The sequence below is a fragment of the Typha angustifolia genome, chromosome 7 (assembly GCF_048772165.1).
Source record: "Typha angustifolia cultivar Huaian chromosome 7, ASM4877216v1, whole genome shotgun sequence".
NCBI classification, from domain to species: Eukaryota; Viridiplantae; Streptophyta; class Magnoliopsida; order Poales; family Typhaceae; genus Typha; species Typha angustifolia.
Genome location: NC_133245.1, coordinates 11,605,243 through 11,620,716, shown reverse-complemented (window position 1 = coordinate 11,620,716; position 15,474 = coordinate 11,605,243). Strand labels below are relative to the sequence as shown.

The 15,474-nt window shown below is 46.0% G+C and overlaps 2 protein-coding genes across 2 annotated transcripts; both read left to right on the top strand.

Annotated features, from left to right (window-relative positions):
* Positions 1 to 833: 833 nt before the first annotated feature.
* Positions 834 to 2,640, top strand: LOC140762556 (uncharacterized; the record flags this gene model as incomplete). The annotated part of the gene is made up of 1 exon (XM_073100432.1): positions 834 to 2,640. A coding segment is annotated over exon 1 (1,692 nt), but the record flags the coding sequence as incomplete, so codon positions are not given.
* LOC140763647 (MDIS1-interacting receptor like kinase 2-like) lies at positions 2,631 to 4,427 on the top strand. The gene is made up of 2 exons (XM_073101933.1): positions 2,631 to 3,646; positions 3,875 to 4,427. Exons 1-2 carry the CDS (start codon positions 2,662 to 2,664, stop codon positions 4,186 to 4,188), a joined length of 1,299 nt encoding a protein of 432 aa, XP_072958034.1. The 5' UTR covers positions 2,631 to 2,661; the 3' UTR covers positions 4,189 to 4,427.
* The last annotated feature ends 11,047 nt before the right edge of the window (positions 4,428 to 15,474 follow it).

Genomic DNA, 15,474 nt, shown 5'->3' with positions numbered 1-15,474 from the left:
ACATGTGTTCTTGTCCTTAAATTACAAAGATCAATAATTAGGCCTACCACATGTTTAGTGTGAAATTCGCCTTGAATATGTCCTGTTGACACCATGCACTGTTTTGAAGTATATTGGTGAACATCGCCATTACACTGATATCTGTTAAATATTAAAAAAGGATAATAAAAAATTACTGAACTAAGTTTGGTTCCAAGTAGAGTTTTCTTTTGCATTCTTCCTTCTGTTTAGAAGTGTTTTATACCTCGCTAAGAGTGATTATTTGAGAATCTACAATTGATTGTGGTCACTGGACCTTAGATTGTGTTATTGCCTACGGGTGTAGTCGAGCGTGACTCAGATCAAGCTTGAATTAAAATTGATTTCGAACTTATATTTCTAATTAAGTTTGAATTAAATATATCAATTTAAATCAATTTCAAGCTCGTGCTTAGAGTCGATCAATAAATAATTTTAAACTTTAATCAATTCAAGTCAAATTTTAAGCCTAATTAAGCTTGATTTAAGCTTAAATTAAGCTTAAAATAAAATTTAATTTAAAAATATAAACTAGTATAATTATAAATTTAGAACTAAAAAGATTAAAGTACATCTTTGGACAATTTTAATTGAAATGAATTGTTGGTCTACGGACTTTGTCCTAAAAAAATTAGGGTGATATTGCAGGATATGGGACTAATCCCACACAAAATGTGAAAAGGATATATGACAGAGAATGACAGTCCAACTTCAATCCATAGGGCAGGCAGCTGTATTTCAATTGCCTTTGTCCTTCTCACATAAGATGCCCCTAAGCTATCTCGAAAAGTTGAAAAAGAAACTATTCCTTCACTATGCCGTTAACAACAGATGCCCAAGGGAGAAGGCCACAAATTATAGCCTTCATATATATAAGCCCCTGAATTCTTTAGGACAGACCAATACCTTGGGCTTCAGTTAGATTTAGCTATGGATGCTATGTTGTTTTCCCTTAATTTCTTCTCAGTGGTTCTTCTGCTGCTCCTAAGCACCTCTGGTATTGCTTTAGCATCACTTGGCTCACAAGGGACAACCCTCCTCCGCTGGAGAGCGAGCCTTCTTAAGGGCCATGAAGCCATAGATTCATGGACCCTTGCGACCACTCCGTGCAACTGGACTGGCATAACATGCAGCAGCACCGGGCATGGAACGGGGAGTATGATCGTCGCCATATCTTTGCCGGAGATGGGTCTTGAGGGGACGCTTGACGCCCTCAATTTCTCAGCATTGGTCGTGTTAACAAGTCTCAACTTCACCCTCAACCAGCTGCACGGATCCATTCCAACTTCTATTGCTGCTCTTACTAAGCTCACCTCTCTTGATCTCTCTGCCAACCAATTCAGTGGGATTATTCCTTCAGAGATTGGCTTCCTGTCCATGCTCAACTACTTACACCTCTATGGGAATCAGATAAGTGGCTGCATACCATCTTCTTTGGGTAACTTGACCAAACTTAGAATCCTAGAATTGTATCAAAATAATCTTTCAGGTCCCATCCCTAAGGAACTAGGAGGCCTGCAATGCCTATTGAGCTTGGACTTATCTAGCAATCTCTTGAGTGGTCCTATCCCTCTAGAAATAAGTAATCTAGTGAATTTGGAGGAGTTAAACCTAGGTGAGAACCAACTGATAGGTCTTATCCAGAGAAGTTTAGGAAACTTGACCATGCTTGAAACCATGTACCTAGGTGATAATAAGTTCACTGGTGTCATCCCTCCTGAAATAGGAAAGTTAATAAGTCTGATTGAATTAGATATCTCCAACAATAGCATGACAGGCCAAATTCCTTCTAGTTTTGGAAACTTGGAAAAGCTCACTTACTTGAACCTTTGGGGTAATCAGATCTCAGGGTCCATCCCTCCATCATTTGGCAATTTAAGGAACATCAAATACATTGCACTCTTTGACAATCTTTTGAGTGGTTCATTACCTCAGGAAATGGCAAGTATCACAAACACTGTTCGATTACTGTTATCTAGCAATAATTTCTCCGGTGTCTTACCACCGGATGTGTGCAAAGGGGGCTTGCTTCAAAAATTTGATATTTTTGACAATAACTTTGAAGGGCCCATACCAAGAAGTTTGATCAATTGTACAAGCTTAATCCATGTTCGACTTGATGGAAATCAACTTACAGGAGATCTCTCTGACTTAGGAGTGTATCCCAATTTGGTATATATGGATTTGAGCTTCAATAGGCTCTCTGGTAGGATTTCGAATCATTGGGGAGAATGCTACAATTTGACAAGCCTAAGAATCTCCAACAATGAGCTCAACGGACAAATACCTCCGAACATTGGACAATTATCTCAGCTACAGATGTTTGACCTTTCGTCTAATAACTTGGAAGGGGAGATCCCAAGGGAATTGGGCAAGTTGTCTGAATTGTTTAGTTTGAGCTTAAGCAACAATTTGTTCTCTGGAGAAATACCTTATGAGCTTGGAATCCTACCAAACATAGAGATTTTGGATCTATCAGCAAATAACCTAAGTGGATCAATTCAGAGGAAGTTTGGGAGGTGTTTGAAACTTCAGTTTTTAAAGTTAAATAATAACAATTTAAGTGGTAGAATCCCCCTTCAACTTGGAAATCTAGTAAGCCTGCATGTTGGAAACATACCAACCCAACTAAGTGGATTAATTATGTTACAAGCTATAAATCTCTCGCACAATGGATTGACAGGTTCTATCCCGATCTCCTTCACAGATATGTTAAGCTTGTCATTTATAGACTTATCATACAATGATTTGGAAGGACCTCTTCCTGACAGCCAAGTTTTTAAGAAAGCACCGTTAGAGTGGTTCACTCATAATAATGGCCTTTGTGGAGAGGTACTTGGCTTGACTCCATGTAGTTTAAGTCCTTCAATGAAAGGTTCAAAAACTAAAAGAAGTCGAGTTATTTTGTTTGTTGTTTTATCTATTTTTGGTTCCTTGCTTCTTTTTCTCGGGATTGCAATACTCTTATGGAAGAAAAAGAAAAGCAGTAAACATAATGCAAGTGAGATTAATAAAGATGTGTTATTCATCGGAAGCTTTGATGGAAAATATTTGTACAAGCATATCATAGAAACAACAAACAATTTTGATGACAAATTTTGCATCGGCTCTGGTGCATTTGGGAGTGTCTACAAAGTCACATTACCAAGAATAGTAAGAGTTGGCGAAGTTACACTACCAAAAGGAAAAAAAATTGCTGTGAAAAAGATTCTCGAAATAGAAGAAGAGAGGTCCATAGATGAGCAGCTTGAGATACAAATACTAACACAAATTCGGCATCGAAATATCGTGAAGTTTTATGGTTACTGCTCAACTACCCAACACAAGTTTCTTCTCTATGAGTACATGGAGAAAGGAAGTTTGGCAACCATGCTCAATACTAGAGAAGAGGCAACTTTGCTGGATTGGATCAAGAGATTGAATGTTATTAAAGATGTCGCTCATGGACTCTCTTACATGCATCACGACTGTTCACCACCCATAGTCCACCGGGATATTACGAGCAACAATATTCTTCTTGATTCAGAATTTCGATCTTGTATATCGGATTTTGGAATAGCTAGAATTCTAAACCCCGGCTCATCCAATCAAACCATGCTTGCAGGAACACGAGGATATATAGCACCAGGTAAATGCATCTCCTTAGTCCTAATGATTGAAGGTTTTTATTAGCATTACATTTGCACCGAGGACACTTTTTCTTTAATGGAAAAAAAAAGTTTGTTCTGTGTTCTAATAGCTCATGCAACTGCATGGAACTACGTATAAATGCTCCAATTGATAACTTCACAATATTGAAGTGTATTCAAAGTAATTAATCATAGTTTGATGAAACTTATCTTCTAATGTTTTGCAGAGCTTGCCTACTCCATGATAGTTACTACGAAATGTGATGTTTATAGTTTTGGAGTAGTAGCACTTGAAGTGCTTATGGGAACCCATCCAGGAGATTTTATTACAATTTTATCGTCCACTGATGTGGGACTTGCACTAGCGAATGATATTTTGGACCAGCGACTGTCATTCCCATCAGCTGAAGTTGCAGTCGAAATTTTAACAGTCATCAAGATTGTAATTCAATGCTTAAATGCTAGTCCAGTTTGCCGTCCAACAATGCAACAGGTATCTCAAAAGCTATCTTCTCTTTTAATACCTCCAATCCTCAATTGAGATTATTAATATGATCAAACCTATGCTTTGCTTTGCTAAACTTATTTGTGTAAAGGTGAGAACTCTTACACCTTTCAGTGATTGTATTATATATATATATATACAAAGGAATTTACACTAGCAATTATGCTGCAACCGTCAAGGAGCAATTAAATAGATGTTTACAAATGTAACTAAAATTTGAACATTTTCTTAATAAGTGATTATCCTATGATGGAATGGTTTCAAATTCGTATCATATCATAGCACGAAGATTTTGGGGTAATTTATATCCAGATATATATATGGAATGCAGATTAATTCATTCTGGCATGTGGGAGAATTTGAATTTCAACATACAGTTGTGTCTTTAGATTTCTCTTTTTTCTTTGTTTCTTTGAGGAGGTCTGTAGACTGCATTCATTAAAAGCCAATGTTACACAAAAGATCAATCTCAGCCCCGTACCAAATTTTACATGCAAGATTCATAAGAGCAAATTGAGTCGCTAAAAATCCAAGCTGGATGAATACCACTAATCTTGTTTACCTCCTTCTCACATAATAAAAGAGATAGGGCTTCGAAATAAAGAGCATTTGTGCAGTAATTTAGAAACATAGAACTCTCTCTTATTTCATTCGAGAAATCGTGTTGAAAAAATCCCACGCCAACTAAGTTGTTCCCTTTCTTGATGGAGTCTACCTATGTAAAAGTGTCTTTAGAGTAGGCTCACCTTGTCCATTTTATTCCTCTTGAGCTCTTGAGTAGTTCTAAGTTCACATCATCATAGACTTAACCCTTTTTATTGATTTGCTTGTCCGTGTGGGACTTCACCTTCTTCACAAGATAAGATAAGCCCCGAAGTAAAAGTAGATGCAAGAAAAGAGAGATTCTTTGTAAATTTCTTACTTCTATTTTAATTCATTATCTTTTAATCCTTTACAAATAAAATGCTTGAGCCTTATATAGCGGCAAAATAAAACGTAGCTATTAAGGTTCTTAAATATCTCCTCTAAATATTTAGGGGGTTAGAAATAAGACGACGGCTTATAAATATCTTCTCTGGATATTTAAGGGACTAGAGATAAGACCAAATGCCCTAAATATCTTCTCTATCTAGACCATGGGGTCGAAAAATTTCATTAGGCACGGATATGGATGAGTTTTTTTTTTTTTTTTTGAATAGCAAGCTATATTATGCTGGGCCTATCTACCTGACGGGGATAAAGGCCTCCTCCAAAATAAGGATACATAGTTCCAAGGGTATGGGGTTCGTCGGCTCTAGCCTGACTACCCCCAAACTCCGCTCCCCACATTTGGCCGCCCAGTTAGCCACTTTGTTCCCCTCTTGCCTCACATGACTCAGACAGCAGTTTACAAAAGAACTGAGTAAACCATTACACTCAATAGTTAAACCCTTCATTCCCCACGGACAACTGACCATATTCTTCATGATTCGGACTAACTCCATTGAGTCGGACTCCACTTCCACATTAGTGTGGCTTGCAGCAAGTCGCAGTCCCAACCGAAGGGCCTGCCCCTCGGTTCGTAGCGTCAATTCGCCGGCGAACAGTTTCCAAGCTGCCGCTAACAAGGAACCATCCACGACCCTTATTATTGCCCCTGCCCCTCCAAGGCGATCCCCACCCGAGAAGGCTCCATCCACATTGACCTTGACCTATCTCTCAGCTGGGTGCGTCCACCTCGTCGCCTGCGGCCTAGCCGGATTGTTCCTCGGCTTGCGTTGTTTTGTGTAGTCCTTAGCTAGTTGCATTGCCCGCTAGACTAGCATGTCAGCATGAATCACAGTGCCTCCAAACACCTTTGTGTTGCGCTGCTTCCAAAGCATCCACAGGGTGGACGCCATAATTGCCTTGCAAGCCAGGTTCTCCTCTAGGTCTTCATTCCATGACGTAGTGATCCAGTCCTCCAACAACTTGCATTGCCACTCTTCACCCCATCCTTGACTGGTTGCCAACAATCCCCATACCTTCTTCGCAACTCTGCACGTGAAGAATAGGTGCACCAAACTCTCTCTATGAAGCTCACACAGGGTGTAGTTCTCGTCTGGCTCAACCCAAATTGCATGAAGGTGAGCACAAGTTGGCAACCTCCCCCAAAGTAGTTTCCATGCAAACAAACGTACTCTCGGGGCCACCAGTAGGCGCCAAAGAGTGCTCCATCCTTCCCATCCGTCTTGGCAACCTGGGTGGATGAAGGCATATATTTATTTGGCCTTGGGTTCACCAGCCCGGTCTGGCCTCCAGATCCACCTATCCGGCTCGGCCACCTCCGTCAACTCTGTGGTGCTAATCTGGAAAGCAAGGTCAAGCCTGGCTTCCTCCACTAGTCGATCCGCCTGCCTCCTGGACTCCGCTACTAGATCACTAACCAGTAGTTCTTTGTTCATCAACCTCGGGTGAATTTCTCGTGGCTGTCGATTCTATGGTACCTTGAAGAGCCACGGTTCACTAGTTGCTTTCGTCATTCTTCCATCGCCTATCTACTTACGGCACCCGTCGCGGATCATGACCGCCGTGGTAACCAGCACTCTCCATACCCACAATGCTTTACCTAGGATAAGAGGGGCCCAAGGGTTAAGCTCGCCATATTTGGCTCTCAAAATTTTCACCCACGGGCTGTCTAGCCAATTCATCACTTTGAACACTAGTTTTCCAAGGAGCGCCACCCGTGCCTCCTTCAACTTCCTAATGGCTAAACCTCCTTCAGCCTTTGAGATCATCACTGTGTTCCAGTTTTGAAGATGGAGCCCACAGCCAGCCCCGTTTTCCCATAGGAAAGCCTGAGCTTTCTTCTCTATTGCCTCTAGGGTAGTATCTGGCAGCCATGTGCATCCCAACCAATACGTGGGGATAGCCATAACCATGGCGTTTATCAAGGCGAGCTTTCTGGCGGTGGAGAGTACCCTGCGCTTCCACTCGCCTAGTTTCCTACCCACTCGGTCCACCAGCGCCTAATGTTTGCGAACTCTGACTCGGCGGTCCGAGATGAGCACTCCAAAGTATGTAAATGGCATGGTCGCCAACGGTATACTCGAACGGTTGTAGAGAGTCATCCCCCTCTCCTTATCTATCAACCGAGGGAGGAGAAGCTGAGATTTTTCAAGGTTAACCTTCTAGTTGGTTAGTTTGGCATAGTCGACAAGGCACTCTTAGATAATCACTGCATTTGACTCGGTTGCCTGTACCGTGATGAGGAGGTCGTCGGCATAAAGCAGGTGGGTCAGTTGGGCATCTCCCTCTTGAAAGCCCGTCAGCTGGCCTCGGTCCACTCTATCATTTATTAGACTAGAGAGGTTTTGAGATACCAATATGAACAAGTATAGAGAAAGTGGGTCCCCTTGGCGGAGCCCTCTGAATCGATGCAGCCACTTCGTTGGGGTTCTGTTGATGAGGAAGGCGAAAGACGAGGAAGAGATGCATGCCTCTATCTAGGAGCACCACCGAGCCGAAAAACCCATTCTTGTTATCCTCCTCATTACCGCCTCCCAGCTAACCCAGTCATATGCTTTTTCCATGTCTAGCTTGAGCATCATGATCAGCGGCACTCTCCTAATGGTGGCCATTGAGTGCACCACCTCTTGCGCAGCTAGAGTGTTATCGACTATGGCCCTCCCCACCACAAAGGCCGCCTGCTCTAGCCCCACTAGCTTAGGGAGGAGGCACTTCATTCGGCCTACTAGGATCTTTGCTATGATATTATAGCCGACGTTACACAATGATATAGGCTGAAAATCCTTCACCCGGGTGGGGTTTGCGATCTTCAAAATAAGCGTAATGAAGGTTCTTCCCCATTGCGGCGGCATGCTGGCCTGGGAGAAAAAGTGGTTCACGGCGTCATAGAGGCCATCCCTGATCTCTTCCCCAACTTGACATAAACTTCGACAGGTATGCCGTCGGGCCCTGGAGCCTTGCCCCTCGGTAGACTCCATAGCACTCCTTTGATCTCCTCCCTAGAGATGGGCCCAACCAGTTGGTCTGCCTCCTCCCTTGAGATCTTCGCTACTTGTGGCCATGTCAGGTTGGTGTCCATCCGTGCAGTGTTCTTCCCCCATAACTTGTTGTAAGTGATTCTGAATGCTTCTACCACTTCCTCCTAGCTGTGAACCCACCTCCCATCCTCGCTGAAAATGCCTGTAAGGGTTCTCCATTTCAGACATGGAAGAGGGTTACTACGTCTTTAGGTTTGATAATGAGGAGGACATGATGTATGCCCTGAGCAACGGGCCTTGGACGATCATGGGAAGGGTGCTCAACTTGATCCCTTGGCGAAAGAACTTTCGGTCGACCATCGAGGCGTTTACAACGGCGCCAATATTGATCCAACTGCCCAACCTCCCAAAAAAAATACTGGGAGCTGGAAGCCCTCATTCCAGTGGTGGCGTACTTCGGGAAACCTTTAAGGGTAGATAAAACTACCTTAGACCACACCCGGAGCCACTTCGCTCGAGTCTGCGTCGAGATAGATTTGGCCAAACCTCTCAAGATGGTGATATGGCTTAGCCCGAAGGAAGATGAGCTAGAGTAAGTAACGATCTACGAGGGTATCCCGGCATTATGCTACCGGTGCGGTAGGATTGGGCACATGGAGGAAGCATGTCCTAACCCTAGACAAGAGGGCTCGAGAGGTCCTAAGGCTCCAGAAGAGGAAGATAAGCAAGGGACGGAAGCAAACGAAGCCAGTTCTGTGGAAGAAGATTCCGACGAAGGGCCCATCTACGGGCTATGGGTCAAGGCCTAGCGTAAACCAAGGAGGAAGGTGCACCCCACACCGGCGACACCAAATCGCGCTATAGGGCAAGGCAAAGCTCAGGACTGAAAGACATAGAGGCCACACCGGCAAGGCTGCGAACCTAAGCTGGCGCCGGGATTGCGCGAGGCAAACGGAGGCCAGTGACAAACCCATCCCTCGAAGGAGGCGAAGGAAACCACAAGCAACGTCGGCAAAAACTATGCAGGTGCAAGAGGGATGGAAAGCCACCGACGTACCCCGATTGAACCTAGGGGCCCACAGCAACCGAGAGACAGGCCACCAAACAGCACCAAGGGGAAAATCAAAATAGGGGGAAAGGACGGCATGAGGGATCAAGTCGCGTCGAGCAAAAGTGTGCCAGCCCAACCCCAGGTGGACACGCCAGCAGTCGATAAGACAGGGGGCCATGAAAACGATGTAACGGGGGGAGCGGCGAGCCAACCACAACTCGACACGTCAGTAGAGGAGTTAATGCAAAAAGAGAGAGGGGCACAAGGCGAAGCAAGCAACCACGCCGGGGAAGGCCCCTCGACCTTGATAGGCACGGCAAACATCAACGGGCTTGCCATCAAACTCGAGTCTGGAAGTGTGGAAGTGACGGTACGCCTTGCTCTGCATATGTTAGAACGCTAAAGAAGAACGAAGCAAAGGGCAAGAACAACTGTCCATACCCAGCAGAAGTCTTCTAGGGCGGGTTGGTAGCAACAGGTACCAGCCTAGCAAACGCATGGGACACTCAACAGGCAGAGTGCCATGCAGGTGTAGTCCGGGCTATCAAGCGAGCCTTATTGGCAGCCCCGGGAGGGGAGCTGACTCAGTACATGGAGACTGATGAGGCCAACTTGCAGATGGTTGCCGTCAATCCACGCAATACATGGCGAAGGGGCGCCAAGGACATGGAGGTGGAAGGACCCAGTGAAGCTACTGCGGATGGCGCTGTCCAGCTGCCCTCCTCCAAACGGGGGAGGACAAACTGAGCACTGGCCGCACCCAACCCACTATGTTATCTAATGAACAAGGCCCTAATCTGGAATTGCAGAGGAGCAATGAAGAAAGAAGTCCTTGACAGATGTAGAGATCTGAACAGAGAACACCAACCGGATATTATGGTGCTGCTCGAGACTCATGTGGATTTGGATAAGGTGACTATAGTAGCAAAAGCATTGGGTATATGCTGGTCCTGGTTTGCAGTTCCGATAGTCGAAGTATCTGGAGGCCTTATTCTGCTGTGGAAGGCCAAACTAGGTCAAGTAGATGTCGTGGCACTGTCCCGATATGCAGCACACTTCATAATCACCCCGCCAACCAAAGAAACGTGGAGGTTGTTGGCTGTCTACGCCAGCAACCACCTAGCAGAGCAGAGGAGCCTGTGGGAAGAACTAATGTAGCTCGCTAGCATCGGCAGCCCGTAAGTGGTGGCTGGCGACTTCAATGCCTACCTCCATGCAGAGGAGAAAAAGAGCTACAATACGGTGGAGCTGGGACCAAAGATAAAGGCTTTTGCGACCTTCGTCGACTCGACACGACTATGTGATCTAGGGTTCACAGGGCTACCATATTACCTGGTGCAATAACCAAGTGGGGAGCCGACGTATATGGGTCCGGTTGGACCACGTGTTGGCTAACTCTAGGTGGATCGGATTGCATCCATTAAGCCAGGTCAAGCACCTAGATCGCTCTGCCTCAGACCACGCGCCACTCCTACTAACTCTCCCCACCGAGCGAACACAACTAGCTCGGCTCTTTCGGTATGAACTATACTGGCTGGAATACGAAGCCAGCGTGAGCATTGCCGCGGAGGTATGTTGGAACCGGAGGAGAGGTGACCCCATGCAGCTCTTCTCACACAATATGGGCATGCTGTAGAAAGCCATGAAGAAATGGAGCAAGGAGAAGGTGGGGAATATTGAAGCCAAACTAATGGAGGCCAGACAAGAGATGGAGGAACTCGAGGAGCTTGACGCGGAGGCGGGACCGGACGAGCCCGGGATGCGACGCCTGCGAGGCCTCTATAATCTCAAGTCGGCTCTTAGCAGGCAAATAAACATCAAATGGTTGCAAAGAGCACGACTTAAGTGGGTGCAAGGCAGCGACAAGAACACAAAATTCTTCCACCTCACGGCCACTATCCGCCAACACCGCAACCATATCGTAGGCATTTTCAGCGAGGACGGGAGGTGTCAATAGCCAGGAGGAAGTGGTAGAAGCTTTCAAAACCACTTACAACCAGTTATGGGGGAAGAACACCGCGCGGACGGACACCTACCGAACATGGCCACAGGTCGAGAGGATCTCGGGAAAGGAGGCAGACCAACTAGTCGAGCCCATCTCTAGGGAGGAGATCAAAGGTGCGCTATGGAGTCTGCCTAGGGGTAAGGCGTCGGGACCCGATGGCATTCCAGTCGAAGTATATGTCAAGCTATGGGAGGAGATCAAGGAAGGCCTTTGCGATGCTGTGAATCATTTCTTTTCCCAGGCCAGCATGCCACCGCAATGGAGAAGAACCTACATTACGCTCATTCCGAAGACTGCAAACCCCACCCGGGTGAAGGATTTTCAGCCTATATCTCTGTGTAACGTCAGCTATAAGATCATCGCAAAGATACTAGTAGACCGGATGAAGTGCCTCCTCCCCAAGCTGGTGGGGCCAGAGTAGGCAGCTTTTGTGGCGGGGAGGAACATAGCCGACAACACTCTGGCAGCGCAAGAGGTGGTGCATTCGATGACCACCAACAGGACAGCGACGCCGATCATGATGCTTAAGCTAGACATGGAAAGAGCATATAACTAGGTTAGCTGGAAGGCGGTAATGAAGACGCTCCAAAGAATGGGTTTTCCGACTCAGTGGTGCTCGTGGATAGAGGCATGCATCTCCTCCCCGGCTTTTTCCTTCCTCATCAATGAAACCCCGACGTAGTGGATGCAACCATTTAGAGGGCTCCGACAAGGAGACCCACTTTCCTCGTACCTGTTCATACTGGTATCTCAGAACCTCTCCAGCCTGATTAACGACTGGGTGGACCGAGGCCAGCTGACAGGCTATCAGGAATGAGGCCCAACTCACCCACCTGCTGTATGCCAACGACCTCCTCATCACTGTGCAAGCAACTGAGTCAAATGCGCTAATTATCCAAGAGTGCCTCGCCGACTATACCAAACTAACCAACCAGAAGGTTAACCTTGAGAAATCTCAGCTTCTCCTCCCCCGGTGGATAGATAAGGAGAGGGAGACGATGCTCTACAACCACCTGGGTATACAAATGGCGACCATGCCGTTTACATACCTTGGTGTGCTTATCTCGAACCGCCGAGTTAGAGTTTGTGAACATCAGGTGCTGGTGGACCGTGTGGACAGGAAACTAGCCGGGTGGAAACGCGGGGTACTCTCCACCGCTGGAAAACTCACCTTGATAAACACCATGATCATGGCTATCCCGACGTATTGGTTGGGATGCATGTGGCTGCCAGATACTATCCTACAGGCAATAGAGAAGAAAGCCCGGACCTTTCTATGAGAGAGCGAGGCAGGCTGAGGTCTCCATCTCCAAAACTAGAACACGGTGACGACCTCGAAGGCCGAAGGTGGGTTAGCTGTAAGAAAGTTGAAGGAGGCACGGGCGGCGCTCCTTGGAAAACTAGTATTCAAAGTACTAACTCGGCAGGAATGCTCGTGGCTGAAGATACTGAGAGCCAAATATGGCGAACTTAACCCCTGGACCCCTATTGTTCCATCTAAAGCATTGTGGGTATGGAGAGCACTGGTTAACACGGCGGTTACGATCCGAGGCGGGTGCCGCAAGCAGATAGGCAACGGAAGAACGACAAAAGTTGCTAGCGAACCTTGGCTATCTAAGGTACCATGGAACCGTCAACCACGACAAATGCACCCGAGGCTGATGAACGAAGAAATGCTAGTTAGTGATCTAATAGCTGAGTCCAGAAGGCAGGCGGATCGACTGGTGGAGGAAGCCGGGCTTGACCTTGCTTTCCAGATTAGCACCACGAAGCTGACGGAGGAGGCTGGGCCGGATAGGTGGATCTGGTGGCCGGAACGAGCGGGTGAACCCAAGGCCAAATCCATATACGCCTTCATCCACTCGAGATGCCAAGATAGATGGGCAGGGTGGAGCACTCTTTGGCGCCTGTGGGTGGCCCCGAGAGTATGTCTGTTTGCATGGAAACTACTATGGAGGAGGTTGCCAACTCGGGCGCGCCTCCACGCAATTTGAGTCGGTCCGGACGAGAACTGCGCCATGTGTGGGATCCATAGAGAGAGTGTGGTGCACTATTCTTCACGTGCAGGGTTGCGAAGGAGGTCTGGGGAGTGTTGGCAAGAAGCCAAGGATGGGGTGACGAGTGGCAATCCAAGCTCACGGAAGACTGAATCACCACGTCATGGAACGCAGACCCGAAGGAGACCTTGGACTGCAAAGCAATTATAGCGTCCACCCTGTGGATGCTTTGGAAGCTGCGCAACGTGAAGGTGTTTGGAGGCACTGAGATGCACGTTGACATGCTAGTCCGGCGAGCAGTGCAACTAACTAAGGACTACGCAAAGAAAGGCAGGCCAAGAAACACTCCGGCTAGGCCGTAGGCGACGAGGTGGACACACCCAGCGGATGGGTGGATCAAGGTCAACGTGGACAGAGCTTTCTCCGGGGTGGATCGTCTCGGAGGGGCGGGGGCAGTAATAAGGGCAGCGGACGGTTCCTTGGTAGCGACAGCGTGGGAACCGTCCGCCGGCGAGTCGACGCTACGAACCGAGGGGCACGCCCTCTAGTTGGGACTGCGACTGCTGCGAGCTACGCTAAGGTGGAGGTTGAATCCGACTCATTGAAGTTAGTCCGGATCATGTAGAAAAGGGTTAGCTGTCCGTGGAATATTAGGGGTTTAGTTTCTGAGTGTACGGAGTTACTCAGCTCTTTTGCAAATTATCGTCTGAGTCATGTAAGGCGAGAGGGGAACAAAGTGGCCGACTGGGCGGCCAAATGTGGAAAGAGGAGTTTGGGGTCGGTTAGGCTTGGACCGACGGACCCATTACCCCTAGAATTATGTAACCTTATTTTGGAGGAAGCTTTTATCCCGGCAGGCGGATAGGTCAACTTAATATAGCTAGGCTATTCAAATAAAAAAAAAGCACGAGGATGCAATCTCCCTCCTCTGCCTTTTTTTATTAATTTTTCCCAGTCTCCAAACCATTTTCTTCCTCCCATTCCTCTCTTTCTCAATGGAGCTTCTCAACCCTCCACATCTGAACAAATTAACAAGTGAGAAAAATATAATGCTGACCTCCCTCCCCTCGGTGTCGCTCTCGCTAGTCCAACCTCGATAAAAACCCCTATAAGCACTCTACCTTTCTCTCCAATGTCATTCTAGTGGTGTGTCCAAGCATTTGGTCATTCATTGTCGTCCTCCTCCTTGGAATGTGGCGACCTTCCTCTCATCTTTCCCTTCCCCTTCTTGTCTATCCTTCCTAGCTAGCGACCCGAAGGAGGAAAATACTTGGGCTTTACTGCATAGCCCTGCCAAGCCCTTGGTAGGATGGGCTGGCTAGGCTTAGCTCGCACTTATTTTGCTTACATAATAGCATGATACTAGCACATGTTCATTATCTTGAGGGGTGTGATCTCTACATCTTGACAGTACAGAGTAATGGGCAAGAAAATATTTTTTAATAAAGCCCACTATGAAGCCCTATTGGTATTTTAGCTGAAATCGCAATCCCAAAGGCATCAGCAATACAAATGGTTAAGCTGGACATGAGAGAGGATACTATGATAATTAGGCAACTCAAGCTTATCCACTACTGGACAGGCCTCAAGCTTATCTACTGCTAGATTGACAAGGGCAAAAGACGACACATATTTGATCTTCTCCATTCCTTTCTAAATATCTAGAAAAGATATTTATTAGGTTAACTTAGTAGCTAAGTTTTTTTCCTATATAAAGGCTTAAATACATTACTTGTAAAGACATCTAATGTTTGAGTAAATGAAAAGAAATGAAACTTCCTTAAGAAAAAAATTTCTCTAAGTGTCAATGAAGGCTCTTTTTTCCTTTCTTGCTTCTATATTGACCTTACTTCAAGGCTTACTTTATCTTACGAAAAAGTTGAAGTGCCTTACGGACTTGCAAAAAAGTTGAAAAAGCATAAGTCCATGACAAGTGGTATCAGAGCTAATCGACTAAGTATTGCTGCAATCGACGATACGCTATTGCGATCAACAAAGTGCTACTGCAATGTCGTCTTGCAAAGCCATAATCGTCGACGTCATGCCCAAGAAGAAGAAGCACCCGAAGCGCAACAAAGAAGCACCCCACCTCCGCTTAGGACTTACCTATTTACCTTTTCTCTATTTTAGATTTTATGCTTTAGATTAAATATTAATTTTATTTCGTTTGGAAACTCAAACAATAACATTGTTTTATGTTCATTGCAATTAGTTTAAATTTAATAAAGCAGATCTTCTTCGTTTATTTATTCTTGCCATTGTACACTTAGGAAGTGTTAGTAAGGTTTCATGTATCTCAAGCAT

Bases quoted from the DNA above. Each gene is read 5' to 3' on its own strand.
- LOC140763647 (XM_073101933.1), top strand. From the start codon at position 2,662: ATGTTACAAGCTATAAATCTCTCGCACAATGGATTGACAGGTTCTATC. The intron at 3,647-3,874 runs GTAAATGCATCT...AATGTTTTGCAG, and splicing joins ACGAGGATATATAGCACCAG to AGCTTGCCTACTCCATGATA.